The sequence below is a fragment of the Arachis stenosperma genome, chromosome 6 (assembly GCF_014773155.1).
Source record: "Arachis stenosperma cultivar V10309 chromosome 6, arast.V10309.gnm1.PFL2, whole genome shotgun sequence".
NCBI classification, from domain to species: domain Eukaryota; kingdom Viridiplantae; phylum Streptophyta; class Magnoliopsida; order Fabales; family Fabaceae; genus Arachis; species Arachis stenosperma.
In genome coordinates this window covers 14448106-14473396 of record NC_080382.1, presented here as the reverse complement: position 1 = coordinate 14473396, position 25291 = coordinate 14448106, and the positions used below count along the sequence as shown (strand labels likewise).

General features: G+C 32.6%; 1 protein-coding gene across 1 annotated transcript; it reads left to right on the top strand.

Annotated features, from left to right (window-relative positions):
* The first annotated feature begins 10432 nt into the window (after nucleotides 1-10432).
* Nucleotides 10433-20462, top strand: LOC130935144 (villin-3). Its single transcript, XM_057864724.1, has 24 exons — nucleotides 10433-10769; nucleotides 12603-12708; nucleotides 12935-13034; nucleotides 13386-13454; nucleotides 13725-13961; nucleotides 14047-14224; nucleotides 14328-14460; nucleotides 15087-15246; nucleotides 15329-15479; nucleotides 15566-15666; nucleotides 15785-15943; nucleotides 16362-16430; nucleotides 16504-16572; nucleotides 16669-16806; nucleotides 16913-17041; nucleotides 17472-17619; nucleotides 17736-17746; nucleotides 17868-18008; nucleotides 18088-18213; nucleotides 18497-18559; nucleotides 18683-18787; nucleotides 19187-19445; nucleotides 19522-19754; nucleotides 19948-20462. The coding sequence occupies exons 2-24, from the start codon at nucleotides 12653-12655 to the stop codon at nucleotides 20059-20061; spliced, it is 2949 nt and encodes a 982-aa protein (XP_057720707.1). The 5' UTR covers nucleotides 10433-10769; nucleotides 12603-12652; the 3' UTR covers nucleotides 20062-20462.
* The last annotated feature ends 4829 nt before the right edge of the window (nucleotides 20463-25291 follow it).

The window sequence follows — 25291 nt, the reverse complement described above, 5'->3', positions numbered from 1 at the left end:
GAGATGCAATGCAGATCTAGAAACAATGGAGCATTGTCTTAGGGATTGTGAGAAATCAAGATGCATTTGGCAAATGTTGGATCCTTTGCTTATTTATTCATTTGAAGGTACTCCCTTGGAATTTTGGATTCGGAAGGTCATGCCGGGCAATGAGGCAATTGTAGGGGCGGGTCTTTGGTGGGTGTGGAGGCATCGTTGCAATGATATTTTCAATAATGGAGATCAGTGGTCAAACTATAAGGTTGTTGCTATGGCTCGGATTACTGCTAATGATTTAAGAAAGTCTGCCAGTACCAAGTGTATAACTTTCAAGGATCGAAGGAGGTGGAAACCTCCAACAGGTGACACTTTTAAAGTTAATTGTAATGCGAGTCTGTTTTCTGATTGGAACCTAGCAGGAATTGGTTGTGTTATTAGAGATTCCAATGGGCGTTGGATTTCGGGTTGTTCTAGTAGCTATCCTCCAGGACCTATCGTCAGATGTGAGCTTTTTGCTGTTTGGAGGGGTTTGATTTTAGCTTGGGATTATGGCTTGAGAGATATTGTGTGCGAAACAGATTCTCTTGACATTTTGCACATTTTAAAAAATCCGGCAAATGGGCTAAATTGTGATGTGGTTGATATTCTTCAGAAGATACAGGAGCTTCTATCAAGACCTTGGGTTGTGGATTTTGAATGGATTACCCGTGATGCTAACGCTGTGGCAGATTGGCTGGCGAGATATGCGATCAAGACCAATCCAACTCATGTTATTTGGTCGGAACCTTGTGATGAGCTTCAGCATCTTATGCTTGTTGATTTAGGATAATCTTTTTTTTTTCTTTGTTTCTTTTTGTTTAGTCACCAAAAAAAAATTTAAGAAGACTCTTGCTTCTCTTTAACCTAAATCGCTACCATCAAGAAAAAAAAATATTTAGTACATATATGACACAACATTGTAAGAAATATTACCACCACAAACACAAAAGAAAACTAGGATAATAACTAATCACCTTCTTAATAAGGACGTGTTATATTAAGATAACAGAATTTAATATATTTTCTTTCTTTAATTTTATATTTATTATTATAATTTTACAGTGAACTAATAATAACTCAAATGATATAATCTCTCTCTACTCACCTAAAAGTAAGGTTGAGTTTGAATCTTCTTATTTATCATAAAAAAAATATTATTATAGCTTTACAGCAAACAATATGCTTAACTTTTATATCTTAAACTTGATACTCTAAAATAACCTATGGAATATACTATTGTGTTGTATATATTCTTTTCACAATATTCTCAATTCGGTCAAAATACTATTTTGGCTCTTTTTAATTAAATATAGGATAAAATATAATTTTTATTTATAATGTTTGCAATTTTTTAAAATATTTTTAATATTTAATTTTATTTAATTTCATTTCTAATATTTTTAAATTATTTAATTATATTCCTAATATTTTTTATTTGAATCAACATTGTTTTTGAAAATTTTTTATTTTATCCCTAAAATTTTATATAGAATTAATGTGTAGGAGTAGTTTTAACATAACTAAAAAATACTAAAGACAACAAAATTGAATAAAACTAAATATTAAATTTTGTATTAAAAAATTATAAATATTAAAGACAAAAAATATACATTATCATTAAATATATTGAACTTGTTTAAGAATGAAATAAGAAAGAAAGAAAGAAAAAATCTTATTAAAAATCTACATGTTATGTGTACTGATTAAATTGAATTTGTCCAATTTTCAGTAATGATCATCAGTATATATTGCACTTCTCTCAACCCTACAAAAATTGCATGCAAATACAACTTCAAAGTTGGCGATCAAAGCATTTGGATGATTCTTTGATCATGTATGAATTTTTTAACTCAATAAATTTATTCTAACTGAATCAACAAGAACTTCTCACCAAATGCAAAACATGCACCATCACTAGCTAAACCTTTTAACTGCAACTTTAAAATGGTTCTTTCTTTTTTCTTTTTCTTTTTTTTTTGGTCTCAAATATAATACTTGGTGTCAATGGAAGAAAGGAACTCTTCTCTTTAAGCCAAAGTGATTTATTTCAAAGTCTTCTCTTAGTTACCTAATGGATGGTAGCTGAATTTGTTGTATATATATACGCTTTCAAATATGATTTGATAAACAATGCTATTTATATATATACTCACTTTTTTAATTAAAAAAAATGGTGAAAATTCAGGTGAAGTTTACTTTACGTGAAATTAATACCTGAGAATCGTTAAATGATTTGACTGATTTGACTAAATTTTCATCCGACAACTCTCAAATATCAACTTCATGTGAAGTCGATTTCAGTTTTCACCAAAAGAAAATATCCAATGCAAATTTTATAGTAAAATAATCATTGATAGTGTTATTTTCATATTCCGCCATTCAATTTTGAGCGGTAAGGTCGCTTAGGATATTAGTATTAAATTTTAATTTTCACAGATTTATGTGTCATTATTAACCAATTTTGTCACTGTTTCAATTTGACATTAAACCTAATAACAAAACAAAGTAATCGTGCAATGAGCAGCCATTAGTCAATAAACACATTAAATTAAATAACTTTATAACTTTATGTGATGTAGTCATTTTATCTTATAATAAAAAGCTACATTATTCTTCAATAAAAAAAAAAGAGATCCCTTTTGATTTTTGTGGTCTAATGGAACATATCTTTCCCCAACTTCGTGGTAGACCCTTTACCTTTTTCTTCTTGTTCTTCTTTTTTCCCCTTTTGTACGAGGACTAGCTAGAATCTCCATCTAGCATACCCTATATAATATATATACACATGAACCCATTTTATAGAGTTCTTTCACCTGAATAAATTCATATAGTTATATTGGATAATTAACGTAAACACTAAATTTTTTATTCACTACATCTTAAGCAATATAAACGTCTATATATCGATGTCTAATAACGGTAAGGTTAGAAAGACAACAAAACAGCTAAAATTTAGGGTAAAAAACCATAATAAGCCAACTGGCTCAGAAAATTACGTAAATACGCCAAAGCAAAAATCGATACAGCAATAAGCCAGATCGTATTTTTATATAATTCGAACCAGGTTGGTTCGAACTCTATTTGTTAGTAAATCGAACCAGGTTGGTTCGAATTATGGTTTTTTTTTTGTTAGTAATTCGAACCAGCCTGGTTCGAATTAGTAATGAAGGTAATTCGAACCAAGGTGGTTCGAATTATAGAGAGAGAATGTCTGCATGTAATTCGAACCAGGCTGGTTCGAATTACACCAATCATAGTTCGAACCAGGCCGGTTCGAACTATGTGTGAGACTGACTGTATATATATGGTTCCAAACGTGAGTTACTCTCATTAGAGGGAGTAGGATGGCTAGTGAGGAGAGTTTTGTTGTTTTGGTGCACCACAGAGGATCTGTTAATAGAAAAACTCGTTCCGGAGTAAAGTTCACGGATAAGAATCCTCTATGTATTGTCATAACATCTACGACGAGTTACGATGACCTTGTTAGCGCTGTACTAATGAAGCTTGGTCTGGAGGGTGCGAAGCGGATAAAGAAGTTTTTCTATCGCATTCCAGTCACGGTGCTACAGAATACGGTGAAGTATGATTGCTTCACGATTAATAATGATGCGGACTTGCAAGTAATGTTTCTCTGTCGGCGGCAGTTTCCGGAGGTGAGGACACCAGAGTTGTTGGCCCGGCTGGTTGATGTTGTATCCAGCTCCGGCGGTTCGAACAGGAATACGAACACTATAGTGAATGCAGCAGGTTCTAGTTCCCGGCCTGCCGTTGCTTCCTCGTCCGTCCCTGTGTACGAACCAGTGGTCCAACATGTCGCCTCCCCATCTTTCGCTGTTGACCTCAATGCCACCGAAGGCGACGAGGTAGTGGAAAGGGAAAATTTGCCGAACGCTTTAGTGGGAGTTGCACCTGTTGGCGTAGGAGACGATTTTTTGGACGATGAAGACGAGGATGACGTCGAGCCGGATATGATTGACGATGATAGCGCTGATGATATTGGAGCGACTGGGCCTGCATTGGAGGTAGGTGGTTCTAGCTCTGGCACACAGCAGTATCCACCACATTTTTCCTCATTGGACTTGGACGCCATGAGACATGAGGGGGTTTTGGGGCACGCTGTTGGATTCGGAGCTAGAGATGCGGAAGGGAGTACTGGTCTGACAGAGTTCCAGGTTGGTCAGCAATTCCAGGATAAAGATGAGGCCCTTTTAAGTGTGAAGACTTACAGCATCCGGCGAGGGGTACAGTACAAGGTGGTGGAGTCCGATCACCGCCGGTATGTGGGCAAGTGTTCCGAGTTTGGGAATGGGTGCACATGGTTGATTCGACTGAGTCTCCGGAAGCGCAAGGGCATCTGGGAGGTCAAACGGTACAATGGACCTCACACTTGCCTGGCCACATCCATCTCTAGTGACCACAGGAGTTTGGATTATCATGTGATTTCGGCTTTCATTATGCCAATGGTTAGGGCCGATGCATCCGTGAGCATCAAGGTGCTCCTGAACGCCACGGCAGCGCACTTTGGTTTTAGGCCGACTTACCGGAGGGTTTGGATGGCGAAGCAGAAATCTATCGCCCTCATATACGGTGACTGGGATGAGTCCTACAACGACCTGCCTAGGTGGGTCTTGGGTGTCCAGCTGACGATGCCTGGGAGTGTTGTGGTCCTGAAGACGAGCCCGGTTCGAGTTGGAGGACAGGTGGACGAATCTCAAGCGTACTTCCACAGACTTTTCTGGACTTTCCCGCCCTGCATCGAGGCTTTCCGTCATTGCAAGCCGCTAATCAGTATTGACGGCACACATTTGTATGGGAAGTATGGGGGAACGTTGCTCATCGCGATTGCACAGGATGGGAACTCCAACATTCTACCTGTGGCATTCACACTAGTAGAGGGTGAGAATGCGGAATCCTGGACATTCTTTCTCTCACACCTTCGACAGCACGTGACCCCGCAGCCCGGTCTGCTGGTTATATCGGACAGGCACAACGGCATCAAGGCTGCGCTTGAGGCCCCTGACGGCGGTTGGCTACCGCCATCTGCGTACCGTGCATTCTGCATACGACACGTAGCGGCTAATTTTGCCCTAACCTTCAAGGGCAAAGACGCTAGGAGGCTACTAGTGAACGCGGCGTATGCGAAGACCGAGGTTGAATTTGATTACTGGTTTGATATCCTGCGATCTGAAGATCCGGCGATGTGTGATTGGGCGAACAGGATTGATTACTCGTTGTGGACTCAGCATCGTGATGAGGGGCGGAGATTCGGTCACATGACGACGAACATCTCCGAGTGTGTGAACTCTATCCTGAAGGGGGTCAGAAATCTCCCTGTAGCATCCCTGGTGAAGGCAACATATTGTAGGCTTGCGGAACTGTTTGTTCGCAAGGGGAGAGAGGCTGAGGCCCAGATGGGAACAGGACAACAATTCAGTCAGCATTTGGTGAAGTGTATTGAGGCCAACATGAAGACGGCCAGGTGCTTCACGGTGACGCTGTATGACCGGGATAACTCCGAGTTCACTGTAGCAGAGACTACTCCGACTGGTTCTTTCTCCTTGGGTACTTACAGAGTATCACTTGCCTCTCGGACATGTGACTGCGGGTACTTCCAGGCTCTTCATTTCCCGTGTCAGCACGCACTTGCGTGCTGTGCATACTCACGGGTCACCTGGACCTCTTACGTTCACAGCGTCTATCAGATTAGCTCGGTCTTCAATGTGTATCGGATGGGATTCACACCTCCCATCCCGGAGGGCTTCTGGCCACCTTACGACGGGCCCACAGTGATTCCAGACCCTGCCATGAGGCGTGCCAGAGAGGGTCGTCCTAGATCCACTAGGATACGGACGAACATGGACGAGGCGGATCCGAATCGGCCAAAGAGGTGCGGCCTATGTCGCCAACCTGGACACACGCGACGTAGTTGCCCACAGGTTGCAGGCTCGTCTCAGACAGGACACCATTAGTATGCATGTTGTTAGTGTTAGCATTATCTACATTAGTGCGCATCTTGCTAGTCTTAGAGTTATTTAGATTATATCCCATGTTGTTAGTGTCAGTATTATTTACATTAGTGCACATGACTTTTAGTTTGATTGTTGCGAGTAGTAATGAATATGGCTTTTTTAATTATGTATTTTTTTTCTTTAAAGTTCAATCATGTATGATCCTGGTTTGTACTTTTTTTGTTATGTTATAGTCTGTTTATCTATGTTTTTTTTTAATTTGTGTTCTGGGACATTCATTTTGTATGATCAATGAATCTTGAAACAGTTTAGCGTTTATTTTCTCTTATTGAACTGTGTCCGGGTTGGCGACATAGGCCGCATCTCTTTGGCTGATTCGGCTATGCCTCGTCCATAGATACACAGCTTAGTCAGTCTCACACATAGTTCGAACCGGCCTGGTTCGAACTATTATTGGTGTAATTCGAACCAGCCTGGTTCGAATTACATGCAGACATTCTCTCTCTATAATTCGAACCACCTTGGTTCGAATTACCTTCATTACTAATTCGAACCAGGCTGGTTCGAATTACTAACAAAAAAAAACCATAATTCGAACCAAGCTGGTTCGATTTACTAACAAATAGAGTTCGAACCAACCTGGTTCGAATTATATAAAAATACGATCTGGCTTATTGCTGTAACGATTTTTGCTTTGGCGTATTTACGTAATTTTCTGAGCCAGTTGGCTTATTATGGTTTTTTACCCTAAAATTTATTTTATTTAATATTTATTAAAAATTATAGTAATTAATAAATATTAAATAAAATAAATTCTTGTTAATTTTAGCTAAATTTTATTGGTTACCAAATATTTTTGCTAACTAAATACTCATATAAGAATAGGAATAATAATGGGGGCGGATTTTTATCCTATTATTCGACCTATTTTATTATATTTAATTTTTAAATATTTGTTTTAATAGTATTCGCGAAAAGTAAATTTTTGTATCTTAACTTGTTTTTGTGGGTATCTGTCTTGTCTTTATTTATTTCGTAATTTCTAAAATTTAACATATAAAATTAAATTCTAAATTTATAAATCAATGATTAAAAAATTAAGATTCAAACACTATATAAAAAAAACTAATAGCCTTTTAATATATCCTAAACAATGGTTTTTTTAATTCACCATAAATTCGAATTCATTCCTATTCCTAAAAAAAATTGTCCTGGAAATGAAGTATATATTTGTAGACTCGAATAGAACTGTGATATTTAAATAAAAATATACTTATTTTTTTAATTATAATTTAAGTTTTTTTTTTCTGTTGAGTGTAGATAATTAAATGTCAAGTAATAAAAACAATTATATATATACATATATGTATGTAGAAACCAAACCCTAGTCTATCAGTCTTGGATTAGTGATTTTATGTGTAATTGTCAAACATCCAAAAGGTAATTAAAATAGTGCCAATTTCTTTGTGTGTATGTGTGAATTACTTAGCTGTATATATACTTATATAGATAGCAGATCGGTTAGCATAGTCATAACACTGATATTGATACACTACGAATCTTTTCTGTAGTAATAACTACAAAGGTTCTTTCATTAGCAGATTCCTATAAATCATGGTTCTTGATGGCTCATCTAACCACATTCAATTTATTAAAGCTGCATTTGAAAAAGAATCTGAGACTGATTGAGAGATACAAATTGAGAAATAAAAATTAAATTAAAATTTTGTATTATGTTTGATTTTTAAGATAAATATAGAAATTTAAAAGTATATTTTAAAATTGAAAAATTATATAAAAGTATTTTTTAAAATAAATATTATTAAAATTTTAATTTTATTTTATCTTTAAAATTTTTAATCTCCTGTATTTTTATTTTTTAGAATTATTGAAAAAACTAAAATTTTATGTCTTGTGACTGAAATTTTAATTTCAATTTTTAACTACCAAACATAATATTAAATTTCAATCCTCCAATTTCAATTCTAGTATAATAGTATCTAAAAACAAACTCTATCTAAAAATATTTATATAAAAAATTGAATATAATTGCCTAATATGTGTATGTATATACTATTTTTTTTTTATAACACTATCATATACTATTAATTAATTAACATGAAAAACTAGAATATTTAATTTGTTAGGATCGGACTAGTTTTCATTTCATTTATGAAAAAAGGAAATTATTATAAAAAATATTGAAGTAGTGTTTGTATTGGTCCACCTACTTTAGGGTTGCTTTGCTTCATCAAATTAAACATATAGTAGCCATCAGTAGTACATTTCTCACCAGCTCTCATAAAGTATAAATTATATTATTACTGGTAATAACGGAAATTAAATTCAGTAGGTTTACACTAACCAACCACACTTATATTATAGTCCAACTATTTTGTGCTTTGTTTTTTTCCTATTCACTTTCTACTTTTAATTCATCGTCATCGTTAATGTTAATGAGCAATAATTTCCACTAAATTCAAAGATTCCATGGTTCAGAAATAACCTAAACCCTCATAACTATTGTATTAATATGTATTTTTAATATGTATTTGTTATTAGTTTTTTTTTTTAAATAGAATTTAGTAGCTAACATAATAAGAATATAATAATAGATAATTTTTAATGTATTTAATATATTAAAAAGTTAATTTTTTAATAATTTTTAGTCAAAATTTTTTTATAGTACTTTTAAAAGATGTTCTTAAGATGTAGGTTAGCAAACCTTTTTAAAATAAATATTTAGTTTACTAGTTGAATGCTAACGTAAGGTTTCTTTGCATAATGAATGTATATAAATAAAAAAAGTAAAGTAATAATTAGATTTTTTAATTAATTTTAGATTAATTAGTTTTTGAAAAAAAAATACTAATTAAGTTTTTAAAGATAATAAATGATAAATATGTATGTTCTTTTGTCAATAAATAGTACAAAAAGAAATAAAATTGTTTATATATTTTGTTATTTACAATGATGTATGTCTTTTACTACCACATGAATAGAAAAATAATGTAATTTATATTCATTTATTATCTTTTGAATTTTTATATATTATTTATTAACTGTTTTTTATTTATCACATATTGTATCAAAATAAGTGTAGTTTCACTTTAAAAATTGTTATATACATGACTTATGTTTTATAAATAGATACGTCAAAATAATTAAATAATTAACAGTATATATAAGTATCACTATTAAATTTTAGTTGATAAAGTGATAGAATGCCATCATATATATATATATATATATATTCACTCTTTATTATTTTAAAAGACTAAATTGATATTTTTTTAAGAGATTAATTAGTTTGAAGTCGAAATCTTTGAGACTCTAATTCTCACTTTACTCTAAATTAAACTTTACGTTTTATTTGCCAAAAATACACATAAGAAAAAATAAATCTAAAGACATCTCTTTATCTTGATACAATGATAAATATATTAAAATAAAAAAATGAAATCCAGATTTGATTTTAGAGAAGTAGTCTAGCTTTCTTTTTCCTAAGGTGGTGGGGCGAGCGTGAGAATGGGATTGGGATTGAGTGAATGCTGGACCATGATTTCATTTCTTTCGGAGGTTGAATGTCGTTTATATGCAAAATGGATAGGCAATTCCATGTCACAACAAAAAAAACTCTGCTGTTCCATCTTCTATGCCTTTCTCATTTGATGTTACACATTATTACAACGTAAATTTCATTTCGCACTCTTTCTATCTATTGCTAAAGGAAGAGGTGGAAGAGGGAGGAGGATGAAAGAAAAAAGAAAAAAGCAAAAATTTGCAGAATATAGGGAATAAAAGTTAGGACTTGGTTTAAAAAAAAAGGGATAATTATTATTGATGTGGTATTCAAAAAATTTAGTCGTTCCTAAAAAAGATTTTTAAAAAATGTTGCGGATAAAATACTTTTAAATAATTTAAAAATACGATAAAAATAACTAATAATTATTATATTTTTTATAAGTGACAAAATTTTTTTTGTATTTAACAAATGATTTATTTATTTATTTTAAATTTTTGTGTATATTAAAAAATATAAAAAAATTAGAACAAAATTTTATCATTATATTTTTTATTTTTTAAAAAGATGTGATAATTCATAATAATTTTTTTTTAAAAAAGTTCGCTTGACATAAAATTAAAATTTTTTTAATAATAATTATAAAATTTGTATCAAAATTTAATCTACAAATTTTTTAATTTTATTTAATATTTTTAAAATTTTTTAAGATTTGGAGGCGAAGGCTGGCAGAGGACTGACGATCATTCTTTTAAAAAATGTTTGGACGGTTTCGTCCCTTAGTACGGCAACACTTGTCTATGTCTTTCGAAGTTTCGCTCCTTTTTTCAATTTGTGAAATTAAAATAATAGAAATATAAATAAAATTAGTAATAAATTTTATTTCTTTCCTCTAATTTGGTTTCACCACCCTTTTTACCTCTGAGGATCATAATTGGTTTCATCTTCATAACAATCAGTCACTCCATAACCCCCGTTCTCCTCCTCCTCCTTCTGCAACTCTCTCTTGCAAATCTCAGAGGCAAGAAAAGAAAAGAAAAAGTTAGAGAGAGAAGAAACAGGAAACACCAGAGGCAGCAATCAATAATAATTCACTTTTTTTTTTCGTTGTTTCCAACACGCACACTCTCTCTCCCTTTTCTGCCAGCTCTGCAGCTTTGTCGTCCTCGTCAATTCTCTCTCTCTCTCTCTCTGACACACACACAACACAGCCATCATCATTCTTCGCATACTCTCCTCGGAGCCAGAGATCTCAATAGGTACCTTCATCACTTTCTAGTTTCTACTCACTCACTCACTCACTAATTCCTCTTTTTCTTTCGTCACCCTTGATCTCTTGCTTTCGTATATTCTCTCTTTCTTTCTTATTCTTGATCTAGGTCCGCCTCCTATTACGGTAACGCTGATCGCTTCTTCTTCTTCTCATTCTTTTTTTTTTCTTCATTTGTTACGTGATCGTCTGATCTTCTTCTTTTGGAGCTCATTCATCACCTCTGAATTCCTTTTCTACTTCCTCTTTTTGTGATCTCTGCATCTCGCATGAATGATTCGCATATCGTCTTCTTTTTTACATCAAGCTTCGATCGATTGTGTGTGTTTTTCGTTGCTAGCTTGTGATTTCAGAAATGAATGGATGAATGAGCATTAACTGGTTGATCTTAAATCTCAACATTCAAGTGAATCCATTTTGTTTTAGTTTAAATTTGTTCATGTGTATCTGCTTAGTGCTTAGTACTTAGTACTTTTCATTGTTAGCTCGGAATTCAGATCAAGTGTGTGCTTTCAAAGATTCCATGGGGTTTTTCTTCGGTATTGAGCCAATAGTTCTTGTGTAGCGCATTGCGATCATGATTGTGAGATATCCTTTTCTGCTTTTATATTGCTTCTCGGATTTTGGATTACTGAAAAAAATTCAAAAGCCCTGGCTTGCTTAAACCTTTTTTGCTATTAATTACCTGGAGCATGGTTTGGTTTGCAATTATTTGCTGAATTCTTTGCAGCAATTTGATTGTATCTACCTTCAATCTGGAAATGCTGATCCCCCTTTGTAATTTGAGAACGGGTCACTTTAGAATGTGACTTGGATTGGTGGATGTTGCTGCGATAATTGGAACATTCTGATATGTATCTTATTGCTGACAGAAGTAATGTAGATTAGGGACATTCATTCAATTATGAACTTCTTCTGTTTGTTCAAAGTCCAGCGTATTCTAGTTATCTAAAGCCATCCCAATGGCCAGTGGTGGCAAATGTGTAGTTCGTTATATATGGAATTACAAGTTGGATTAATCAGATAATCAGGTTCGTTAGAGGAACATATTTCGCAGCAGTTCAAGAGTTGATTGCTATTTTAATTAGCTAGGATCAGCATAGTATTCATTATTGAAACGTGTTTTGAGAAAATTGGATATCATGTGTGGATGAGCCTGTGAGGGCGGTTGTTATCACATCTAATAAATGTAGTTTCATTATTATGTAAAGTGAAATCGTAGAACAATTGAGTGTTTGCTAACATTCTCCTAAACCTTTTTCTTCAAGACAGTAATCCTCTCCACTCTTGAAGAAGAAGATTTTGGAGAGTGTACAAGATACCTAGGCATCCCATGATATCAAATAGAATGGTAGACTAAACCTTGACACAATGTGATGCAAGTGAGCATGGAATTTAACACCTAATTAGCCAGATTGTATATGCAGAGCAAGTACAAGAGTGTTGCAATTTTCATTCAATAGGGCTAGAAATTATGTGCTTGCTAAATGATAAACCCACAGGAAGTTTGACTGTTTATTTTTAGAGATGGTATTTCTGATTGTAAGAATAATTAAAGTAGTTTTATTTGCTTTTGATACATATCATAGTCACAATGAAGGAAGGAGAACATATTAGTTGTTTGTTTGTTTCATTGAAGGAGAACATATTGTTATGAATATAGTGTAAATGACCTCAATCATGGAGATAACGTGCATGATATGGTGGTTTGAGATTCAGAAAATATGCAATTGCTTTATTACAATGTGATACATGCTTTTCTCTAATACATTCTTAATTACCTCTGTTTTTTCTCATGCTGTGAATTACTATGGAATTGCAGACCCAGTCTGTGCTCTGAAAAGAAGACTATTTTAAAAGGAAGCTTCAGTCATGTCCAGTGCCACAAAAGTTTTAGATCCAGCATTCCAGGGAGCGGGTCAAAAAGCGTATCCTACGAAAGTGATTATTAGGAGAACTTGTCAAAATTATTTCATGTTTTATAAATGGAACAAGTATAAATGGTACAAAGTAAAACCAACAGAACTAATGTCAATAGCATAGCCATACATTAAACAATTAATCTTCGGATATAAGAGTGATATTTCTTGGTTATAATATTTTATGCCCGATATGTTATCTACTTTGAGGTGGTTTATACTTAATGAACTGTAGTGGAACTGAAATATGGAGGATTGAGAATTTTCAGCCAGTTCCATTGCCCAAATCAGAGTATGGAAAATTCTATATGGGAGATTCTTACATCATCTTGCAGGTGCAGGCTATATACAGTATTACTTATTACTTATATGTTTTTTATAGGCCTGTATTTTATGTCATTGTGTGACAACACTTCTGGCTGAATGTTTTGAATATATTTCATCTTTTTCTCTTTAACCTGTGCTAAATGTTCTTGAGTTGATTTCTAGTTTTTCTGAGATTGAAACAGACAATATCATGCCAGTTATTTCATTCTGATGCAACATAAATCAAACCGGATAAACAGAAAAATAGAAAAAGAAGCTCCTGTTTACATTAGTCTAAAAGGCCTTCAAAGAATCCCTTCTTTTGGGAAAATAACAGATGAAGTCTTCAATAAAATTCCTACATTCGTGTGTATTTGCAGACAACACAAGGCAAAGGAGGCACTTATTTTTATGATATTCACTTTTGGATTGGAAAGGATACAAGTCAAGTAAGTTTTGAATCCACCTTTATCTATCTATCCGCCTCTTGCTGTTTTGTCTCATTCAGCCTTTTCTATTTCATTCCTAGTAGAATGAAGAAGTCAATATCTTTTGATCCTTTCAAAATTATGTGTTTATGTTTCTTTAATATTTTTCCCTTTCACTTTTTAAAGTAGTTTTTTAGATATGATGAAATCCTCCATGGTTCCCTTGAATGGGTTGGAAAGTCTTGAATATATCTATTTCAGAAAAAGTTAAATAGATGATTTTCCTTGTAGGATGAGGCTGGAACAGCTGCCATTAAAACTATTGAACTTGATGCATCTCTTGGAGGACGTGCTGTGCAGCACAGGGAAATCCAAGGGCATGAATCTGACAAATTTTTGTCATATTTTAAGCCATGTATAATACCATTAGAAGGGGGTGTTGCATCTGGATTTAAAAAACCTGAAGAGGAGGAGTTCGAAACACGATTATATGTATGTAAAGGAAAACGTGTTGTCAGAATGAAACAGGTAAAGTGTTCTCTATTCATGGAGCTTTGTAAACTGAGTGCACATTCGTTGGCTGAAAATTTAATTGATCATTTTCCTTGTGCAGGTCCCTTTTGCACGGTCTTCACTGAACCATGATGATGTATTCATCCTAGACTCACAGAATAAGATTTATCAATTCAATGGAGCTAATTCAAATATTCAGGAAAGGGCCAAGGCTTTGGAAGTTATCCAGTATCTGAAGGAAAAGTATCATGAAGGGAAGTGTAATGTTGCCATTGTTGGTAAGGGCACATAGTACATGTTTCCATGTCACTTTCCAAAAACCCTATTATAATTTTGTATTTTTATTTCTTAATGACAATAAAAACGTGTTTCATGTTGCAGATGATGGAAAGTTGGACACTGAGTCAGACTCAGGTGAATTTTGGGTTCTCTTTGGTGGTTTTGCTCCAATTGGAAAGAAAGTAGTTAGTGATGATGATATCATTCCTGAGACAACTCCTGCCCAACTCTTTAGGTAAGTTGATTTTGTTGTCATCTCTCTTGACCCTGTTTCTTCTTGATGCATGCTTCAAAAAGATATAATAGTGTGATATTGTCGATGATTTTTAGCTGAGATAAATCCACAACAAAGAGATTGTGGCTACTACCTTTTAAAAATTTTGCCTAATGAGTAGATCTTACTTCTCTGCTAGCAACTCAAGACAAAAAATGATTCTTTTGTTGATTATAAAAATATTGTTTACTTTCAGATTTTACCAGCAGATGCTTGTGCCGGGCATGTGCATTTATTTTGTGCTACTTTTAAATGAACTTTTGGAGACATAAGGGAATCTTGATTAGAACCAAGTATTTGGAGTATCCTCATTGTCGGAAATCTGTAGACGCCTTACCAAGTTACCTTGTTGCATGCTGGCCATAGTAGTGCCAGTCTTTTCTCTTTTTTATTCTTATCTTTTTCTATTTCCCCCCCCCCCCCCCCCCTTCTGTCAAATATATCATAGCCTAGCTCAAATCTCTTTTCTGTGTTTCTCCTTCATATTCTCAAGTGTTATAGTTTCTTTAAAATTGTGTTTATTTTCTATGATGTGTACACTATCTTTTAAGTTTCTTGACCTAGACGTAATGACCATGTGCTTGTAGTATCGCTGATGGTGAGGTCAAGCCTGTAGAAGGTGAATTTTCTAAATCACTGCTGGACAACAGCAAATGCTATTTATTGGACTGTGGTGCTGAGGTATTCATCTGGGTTGGCCGGGTCACACAAGTTGAAGAGCGAAAAGCAGCTTGTCTTGCAGCTGAGGTAATGCCACTATAGAATCTTTTTTTCTTCTTTTTATATTGGTTTAAAGTGGATTAATATATTGAGCTACTAATATTTCCAGGATTTTCTTACAAGCCAGAAACGACCAAAATCTACAAGGATAACCAGGGTCATTCAAGGTTATGAACCACATTCATTTAAGTCTAACTTTGACTCTTGGCCATCAGGATCCTCTAATACTGGTGCTGAGGATGGAAGAGGAAAAGTTGCAGGTGGACATGGTTTCTTCTCATTTTAATTTCTGGCTTAGCTATGTATCTAATTAGTCATGCTGAGTAAGATATTTTTGCACTGTCAGCTTTGCTGAAGCAACAAGGGATCGGTGTCAAAGGAATGACAAAAAGTGCCCCAGTAAATGAGGAAATTCCGCCTTTGCTTGAAGGAGGTGGAAAGTTGGAGGTGAGTTAATAAATGGTTTTAATTGGTATCTTGGCTTAATTTAATTAATACCGGAAAACAATATATCTTGGCATAATTTAATGAATACCAGAAAACACCTACTATTGTTTAATTTCAGGTTTGGCAAATCAATAGGAGTGCTAAAGCTCCATTACCTAAGGCGGATATTGGTAAATTTTATAGTGGTGATTGTTACATAGTACTGTACACTTATCACTCTGGCGAAAGAAAGGAAGATTATTACTTGTGCTGTTGGTTTGGCAAAGACAGCATTGAGGTATTTTCTGTAATTCCAATTAGAGCCAATTAACAGTGCTGCTTTCCATGTCAAGCAATCACTATATATTATAAAGCTATGTAGTAATATTTCTGAGACTGCATTTGTTTGTATATACGTTCTTCCATAGTTATGTTTTCTGGGACAAAATGCATGTTATTTGGCTACTAATCTTTAAAGGAGAGTGCTAGATTCTTTGGTAAATAAGATTACTTTATAATGAAGAAATTTGTATTTTCTCCAACAATAATTAACTGTAAAATGAATGAATTGGTTTTGACTTCTTTTGACCTCCGTGATTTTGGGTATCATGTAATGTAAAAAATATGAAATTTGCTGGCTGTTTCAAAACTTTTGTTTCTAGTAATTTTAGTTCATTGGAGCTTTATGAATTTATGGTTGTATAAATTTTCTTCAGGAGGACCAAAGAATGGCATCTCGTTTGGCCAATACAATGTTCAGCTCATTAAAGGGTAGACCTGTTCAGGTATCATAATGTGAATTTCAAGTTTGGGATATTGATCGGAACTGTGTATGATTGTACTAGTTTCTTCTTGCAGGGTCGCATTTTTGAAGGTAAAGAGCCACCCCAGTTTGTTGCTCTTTTCCAACCTATGGTGGTTCTCAAGGTATCATATGCAGAATCGTTCGAAATCATATGTCACTTTTATTAACATATAGATTTTGTGAAGCTAACTAGTCCAACTGAATTATGTCTGTTTCAGGGAGGTTTGAGCTCAGGTTACAAAAAATTAGTAGCAGATAAAGGCTTGCAAGATGAGACATACACAGCAGAGAGTGTCGCACTTATTCGAATTTCTAGAACAGCCATACATAATAACAATGCAGTGCAAGTTGATGCAGTACGTTTCCATCATTTTTTTTTTCTGTCCACCGAAATTATGTTGCTACAAGCCTATGGTTTATCTTTCTTTACTAGTCCACCCTAATTGTGCTATCCGTATTCAGGTGGCAGCATCATTGAATTCTGCTGAGTGTTTTGTCCTTCAATCTGGTTCAACAATGTTCACTTGGCATGGCAATCAATCCTCCTTTGAGCAGCAGCAGCTAGCAGCGAAAGTTGCGGAGTTTTTAAAGGTAGCTGCCATGCTACATTTTTTCTTATGCTCTCTTTGTCTTCTGTTTTCACTGATTTCTTATCCTCTCTAGTTGATATTTATCTATTTTTCTACTTATTTACAAAACAAATCGCTGAATTTTTAAGATATATTTTGGGTCTTCTCACTATTTTAAAGCTTAACCAACTTGTTTCAGTCTCAATCTTATATAACTCAGTTTTTTTGGGTTTAACACTTCCTCACATAACAAGTTCGTAAGTTTTTAATGAGAATGGATTTCTATAAAATTTTCGTTATCCATTATACTTCTGTTAGCCTAAATGGTTACTTCAAGATGAAGTCATTCACCAGTTGGCTAAATGATTTTTAATATGAAGATTATTTAGTAATAGTCATTGTTACAACATACCTTATTTCTTAACGTGTTACACTGATGCATCCATATCCAGCCTGGAGTTGCTTTAAAGCATGCTAAAGAAGGAACAGAAAGCTCAGCTTTCTGGTTTGCTCTTGGAGGAAAACAGAGTTACACCAGCAAAAAAGTCAACAATGACATTATCAGAGAACCACATTTGTTTAGTTTCTCTTTTAATAGAGGTATCATCATATAAGTACTTCTCCATATAATTATGAAACTCCATATTTATTTAATGATATTCAAATAAGCTGACCATTTTTATTTTGTATATTCTTATGCAATGTCAATGCACCAGGAAAGTTTCAGGTGAGTTTGTGATCACCACATTATGTAAACTTTCACACTCTTGCTAGGAAACTAGTCAGCAGTACTCTGTAACTTTAGTTTTTGTTTTTCTTCTAAATCTACCTTTTACGTTACTCTCCAGGTAGAGGAGGTGTACAACTTTTCCCAAGATGATTTGTTAACAGAGGACATCCTCATACTAGACACGCATGCAGAAGTGTTTGTTTGGATTGGCCAGTCTGTGGACCCAAAAGAAAAACAAAATGCTTTTGAAATTGGCCAGGTAAACATGCTCAACAGATTAGAGCATTTACTTCTCATATTGTCCTTTACTTGATTTCTTCTGTAAAATTTTCTTTCAGAGCTATATAGATAAGGCTGTATCACTGGAGGGACTATCTCCTCGGGTACCGCTATATAAAGTAACAGAAGGGAATGAACCATGCTTTTTCACAACATACTTTCCATGGGACCATGCTAAAGCTACGGTATGTGCTACAATAAAACAGAATTCCAAATTTTTTTTGTCTTATTTTCTTAGAAAATGACTTTGTTCTGGTAATTATTATCATCTGCAGTTGTTTATTACAGTTTTCTGCATGTAAAAGTTACTATTATATTTATTATAGTGCTAGATAATGCTATCAATACACATACTTAGCAGAAGTATATCAGATATATGTGTGATTTCTGAAATTGATTAGGTAATCCATGTGCATGTCCATGTTTCAAAATGAGCCACCTTATGGATTATTTCCTGATGCAATGCAGGTTCAGGGGAACTCTTTCCAGAAAAAGGTGACATTACTCTTCGGGATTCGCCATGCTGTAGAGGTATAGACCTGAGTATTAATTCTGATGACAAAAGTTTTGCTGTTTTTCTTACTCTAATGCTGTACAATAAATATGTTGTGCAATGAATATCTGTTTAACTATGCTTGCTGAATATGTTGACAGGAAAAGTCTAATGGGCCAAGTCAAGGGGGACCAAGACAAAGAGCTGCAGCTTTGGCTGCCTTGTCTAATGCCTTTAATTCATCTTCTGATACGACATCCAGTATGGTATGGCAACATGTTTAAGATTGTATAAACTATGTTTTTCTTTGTTGTTTTATAGTCAATGAAATTCAACCAAAAGTAGGTTCTCCTAACAAGAGGGTGTAGGATAATGATGAAGCATTTAAGCATATTATATATGGTATCTTTTCTTTTGTTATTAGTGGTAAATTTAATAATCATATTTAGGTAGGTACAGGTTAAGGTTTTTCCATCTTTGCCAAAAAGAAAAATGAAGGAAAAAGTATCATAGTATTTTAAATTAAATTTGCCAAAAAGAAAAATGAAGGAAAGATATCGTAGTTTTTAAATTAAATTGAACATCTCCAAATCAAGTCACAGATCATCATGATTTCATACTCTGTTGGAACTTGCCTTTCTTTCTAATACTTTCTACTCTCACAGTCACAGGATAGATTGAATGGGCTGAATCAAGGAGGACCAAGACAAAGAGCAGAAGCTTTGGCTGCTTTAAACTCTGCATTTAAATCATCATCCGGAACCAAAAGTTCTAGTCCTAAGACAACTGGAAGAAGTCAAGGATCACAAAGAGCAGCAGCAGTAGCTGCTCTCTCTCAAGTTCTTACTGCTGAGAAGAAGAAACAGTCACCTGATTCTTCTCCTGTGGCAACCAGAAGTCCTGTCGTGGAAACTAGCACTTCTGGTGAGAAATATAGCTCTTATTGTCTAAGTTAAATGTGTGCTTCCGATCATTTACAAGATTCCGTTCTTCGCTGCAGATGCTAAAAGTGAAAGCACCCCTTCCGAAACAGAAGGTCCTGAAGAAGTTGCTGAAGTCAAGGAGACAGAAGAACCTGCTCCTGGAACAGGTAGCAATGGGAATTCAGAACCAAAGCAAGAAAGTGTGGAAGATAGCAATGATACTCAAAATAGCCAGACTGTGTTCAGTTATGAGCAGTTAAAGGCTAAATCTGGTAGTCATCTGTCTGGAATTGATCTTAAACGCAGAGAGGTTAGTCTTTAATTTTCACGATATCTATTCATTTATTTGTTCATTCATGTTTGAAAGATATATGCCTCACCTGAATTTTTGAAGATTTGCAAGTTATAAACATGCTAAATTTTTGTCATATTTCTTCGATGTGTACCTTCAGTATATTTGGATTAGTGTTAATATTGTTTCTTCTCCACTTGATGCTGCTTAGGCCTATCTGGCGGATAATGAATTCGGAACTGTATTTGGAATGACAAAAGAAGCATTCTATAAATTGCCAAGATGGAAGCAAGACATGCTGAAAAAGAAACATGAGTTGTTCTAGACTCACAATACACCATATTCCTCAATGAAATTCATGTTGGATAGTGTGGTTTTATTGGTACAATACCATACTTGGATTCCTATGCATAGCACTTTGGTTTTGGCCTATAATGGAAGTAGCTGTTGGTTAGTGTCAAAGTTTGAATGTGATGCTGCCTAGAGAGTGATTTTTGGTTTCTCCCTTTAAATTTGAGGGCTGCCTCTTCCTCTTGTAATGTTCACATATTATTGTAGCAAATTAAGACAGTGGACAGGTCCAATTCTTTCAGTTTGTCAAAGTTTGTATTTTAAGAATTTGTTTTTTTCTGTCCCCTTGTTGCTATTGGTTAGGGAGGCTGGTGTATATGTATTGCATGTTAATACTGAATCTCAATATAAAGAATGAAAATTGTTTGTTTGTTATTTACGAGTATGAATTATTGCTCCACTTTTCGTTCTTCTAAGTCTTCTATCAAGTTACAGAACAAGTTGGCAATGAACTGCATAATATGACAAGGTTTAACGGCTTTGGCTGATATTAATCGAAACAGAATTCATAGTGTACATCAAAATAGAAGTATTGTGCACATGACTAGCAGTTATACACAGAATAGTCATCACTCATTTGTAAAGGGAATCCAAATATCAAGAATGCATCGTCCTTTTATTCTCTTTTCCCCTCTGCTTGTTAGTGTTACCTCTTTTTGAAAACAACCCGCGTTACTCATCTGTTAAGTTGTACTTGCTAATAATCATGGTAAGTTGACTTCTGAACTACATGATCAACACAATTTAACCGCGTTATGGGCAATGGCAATGAACATGTAGCAAGTTTTTTGGATCATTTCTTTCACAAAGGGAGACTTTTCTGCCACAGATTTTATCCATTGTGGGTAAAGCGTAGCAATAGCATTACGTTGAGTTCCCCATCTGAAGAAGCACTCTCCTATGCATTTATAAGATGATTAAGCACTTGCTTCTCAAGTTCTCATATTGTCAAGTAGCACCACCAAGTATTTAATTTGCATTGTTGGGTCTAGGAATTCATGGGTCTCAAAAGTCAACGCGCGCACAAAAAAAAAAAAAAAAACTAGAGTTAGTTTTGAACGCATATATATACCAAATAAAATTCGGGGGTTCGAATTCCGCCTTGTGCATGCAACAACCCATTGGCCAGCGACAGACCCTTAAATAGAGCTCAGATCTGCGACGGATTAGTCATTGACCTGTCGGGTTGGAAAATACCGTAGGAAACAAAAAAAAAATACTCAAAATTAAATTAACTTAGATTGGTCAAATAGTCAATCTACTAATCTGTTTAAGCAAGTATCAGGAGTTTGAGTCACACTTTGTGTGTACAATAATTCATTGGCCAACGACTAGGAGCTCAGATCTAACTAGTAATGTAAAGATATTAAACGTAGGAATGACTACTTAATTCCAAGATTGAATCCCTAGGCACATTCATTACCAGCTCATCGTTATGACACTTCTTACTTAGCCAACTAATTTATTTGTTACTTAAGTTACCTTTAATTTCCACAAAGTGCCTTCATAGTTTACACTACTTTATAATGATCCATTTTTCGCTTCTGCTAGTTCACGTTCATACTATAATTTATTACTATATCCCAAACAAAACATACATACCAGATGTAACATTTTTTTTCTTTTGAAATTTGAAGTTAAATCTACTTTGTCCAAATTTGCGGCTTTACCTAAGGTTTGGATGTTATTATAAGTTACAAGGGTTTTAAATTAAAATTTTATATGAGTATCCACAAAGAAAAATAGCAATAAATTAAATTTTCTGCTTTATCATCAATATAACCATAACTTCTTCCATTTCAAGTAATAATATCACATAAAATATCAGGAAAAAACAGGTCAAGTCAAGAGACCTAGCTTCAATAATTTAGTGTCTAATGTGACACACAGCCATAATATGATACCGTACTTATTATCAATTATCAAATTATTAGTTTCCAAGTTACATTGTTACAACTATGTGAAACTTTGGTTAAGAAAATTGTTATTAAACCATTTAAGATATTGATATATATTATATTAAATAATTCAGATAAATTTATTAAATTGTTTAATAATTCTCAATTTTTTTTTTTACATAAAGATATATTTGCAAATGTGTAGCAAGTTGGCATGCAACTAGTAGCAATAGCACCACAGATTATTGTGGTGCATAATAAATTGTTGGGTGAATCCGCAAAGAAAGTCACTCAAATAAAAACACGTAAAACGTTTTTTTTTTAAATTATTTTTTAGTAATTAAAATTTAATACATATAATTGATTAAATTGTATTATTTTTGTCAAAATTAGGCTAGACAAATTGATTTGACCGAAAAAATAGTGAATCAAATCTTAAACTAATCTAAATTAATATTATTTTTTATAAAAAATGACTATAATACCCTATTATAAAAAATAACTAAAATACTTCTATATATATATATATATATATATATATATATTAATTTTAAGAATTCTAAATTCTAGTCTTTTATTTTTCTGTTGTCATAGGGTTTGGATTTAAAATTTTCAGAATTAATATATATATATATATATATATATATATATATATATATATATATATATATATATATATAATAGAAGTATTTTAATCATTTTTTATAATAAGGATATTGTATTCATTTTCTATAAAAAATAATATTAATTTAGATTAATTCAAAATTTGATTCACTATTTTTTTGCTCAAATCAATTTGTTTAGTCTAATTTTGATAAAAATAACACGATTTATTCAATTATATGTATTAAATTTTAATTATTAAAAAATATTTTTAAAAAAAGACGTTTTAAATATCTTTATTTGAGTGGCTCCCATTAGCGAATGCTACCTTTGGATTAAATCATGAAATAATTAAATCACTTGTGAATTTTTATAGTATTTAATTTAGTAGTCATCTCCTAATGAATCAAATCATGCACGATTGACATATAATATTATCTCAATTATTAATTAGCTAGCCTTATCCTGTTACAAAATTCTGAAACACACACACACACACACACATATATATATATATATATATATATATATATATATAAAAGAATAAATATGGAAAATTAACTTTTAATAAATAAATAAATATAAAGAATTAACTTTTAATTACTCAATATTAATTAATTTTTTATTATACTTTTTTTTTTGGAGAATTTAGAATTTATAATGATTTAAAATTTAAATTAAAAAAATTATACTAATAAAAAAATTGACTCCACAGTTAACTTTTTTTTTTTTTTATAAATTTGGATCTTAAAAGAGTATTAGTGGCTGTGTGTGGTGACCAACTATATAATTATGTTGATTGCAATGTGCTTCTTCGCCTAACAATGAAAATGAAGGATTTGATTATTGTGTATATATGTTGTGTAGTGTGTGTACAAACCATCATTTCTTTTTAAAGTGATACACTTATTGAGAAAGTGCCATTATTCTGCCATGGGAGAATAATTGGTTTTTGGAACTTTTCACAAAGTGTATGAAGGGTTCCCCACTTGACTTTAGTGGCCATTGCAAAACCAAGGAAAATTAATAATAATTTTATTAATAATAAACACCTTATCCTGAATAACATCCAATTATATTATTTAAGGTGATGATGATAATTGTTTATATATATACCAACTTGCTTTTTATGATTAAGTTATTTTTCTCTTTTTATGGACCTATCAACAATCCTTTGGCTATATTGTAAAAGTGGAATAATAATAAATTGTGATGAGTTCTCCTTTCTCTTTTATCATTTCTGTCTTTTGATAAAGTAAGAAACTTTTTGAGAATTATAACATTAAGGAAGCGTCGCTAATAATATGAGAAACTTAGATGCTTAACCTTATTTATTTATTTATTTTGTTCTAATACTAGATTATGGAGATTAAGATTTCTTCCTACTCACGACTTACTTTAAATGGCACTATTAAAGAATCCATTTGATTCATAATATCATTCATGTTGGGGAAAAATTTATTTTGAGTGATATTATTAGAAAGATAAAAAAAAGTTAAAATTTATTTTATTTAATATTTATTAATTGTTAACATAAATTTTAGTTGTTTTTAGTTAATTTTTTTATTATTAAATATTTTCGTTTGTTTAATATATTTTTCACTATTCTTATAATTTAGTCTATCAAATTTTGCCACATTTTTAAGTTTTTTTTAAGAAAAAAAATTTATCCTCATGCAATTCCAATCAATATATAACAAAAACAATTTTATTAGATAATTTTATAATCAATCATAAATTCTGTGTGTATTTCTGAACCGTTAATCAACATACATGCATTTGGTTAAAATGAGATCATTATGAATGAAAGGGAGTAATAATAGGGTTAAGAGTTAAGACTAAAAAGTTGATACGACCTTTATGTGTGTATGTTTAAAACTTGAAGAGAATTGAAAGCTTCCACCTCAAATCAAGTTTATATATTGTGTGTTGAGATAAGTGTATAATTTTGATACATTGGTGTCCGTAAATATTATATAATTATTTAATTATATTTATATATTAAATATTTTTTAAAATAAATTCAAAATTTAATTATTTTTTGTTTATGTGATAATAGTATATATAATTAAATATATGTATAAAGTTTTTTATATTGTCATGAAAATTAAATTCGTTAAGATAAGTATTATGTGACTAACATTCCGTTAGTTTAAGTAACTAACTATATATTTCTAATTAAAAATATTATTTGTTCTTTAAATTTTTAGTCTTTAATCAATCTTTTAATTTAAATAATATTATTTAATTAATTTAAATATTCATTTTTATATTATAGGAAGTATCTTATTTTTTATAAGAAATTACTCATTTTTTAATGTCTTTCTCTTTTAAAAGCTGAATAATAAACAATTTTTAAAGGATATCTAATTATACTGTTTTCGATTCAATAGATATATAAATATATAAATAATGATGAGGTTCATATTTTTTTCAAATATATATGTATATAATAAAATCGGAGTATCGTTTCATATGATATGCTCTGTTCTCAATCTTGATATATATTATTGAATTCATCCGAATCAGCATCCAAGTATGTCTTTATCAAACTAATGATCGTTGTATATCCAATCTTCGTCTAGATCTTAATCGTTTCTATTTCTTAATATTTTTATTTAATTTTGTGAATCTTCATCTTCATTCTAATAAAAATAATAATAATCCAAACTTGTATTTAGCCACCTATTTCAATTGGTCCCA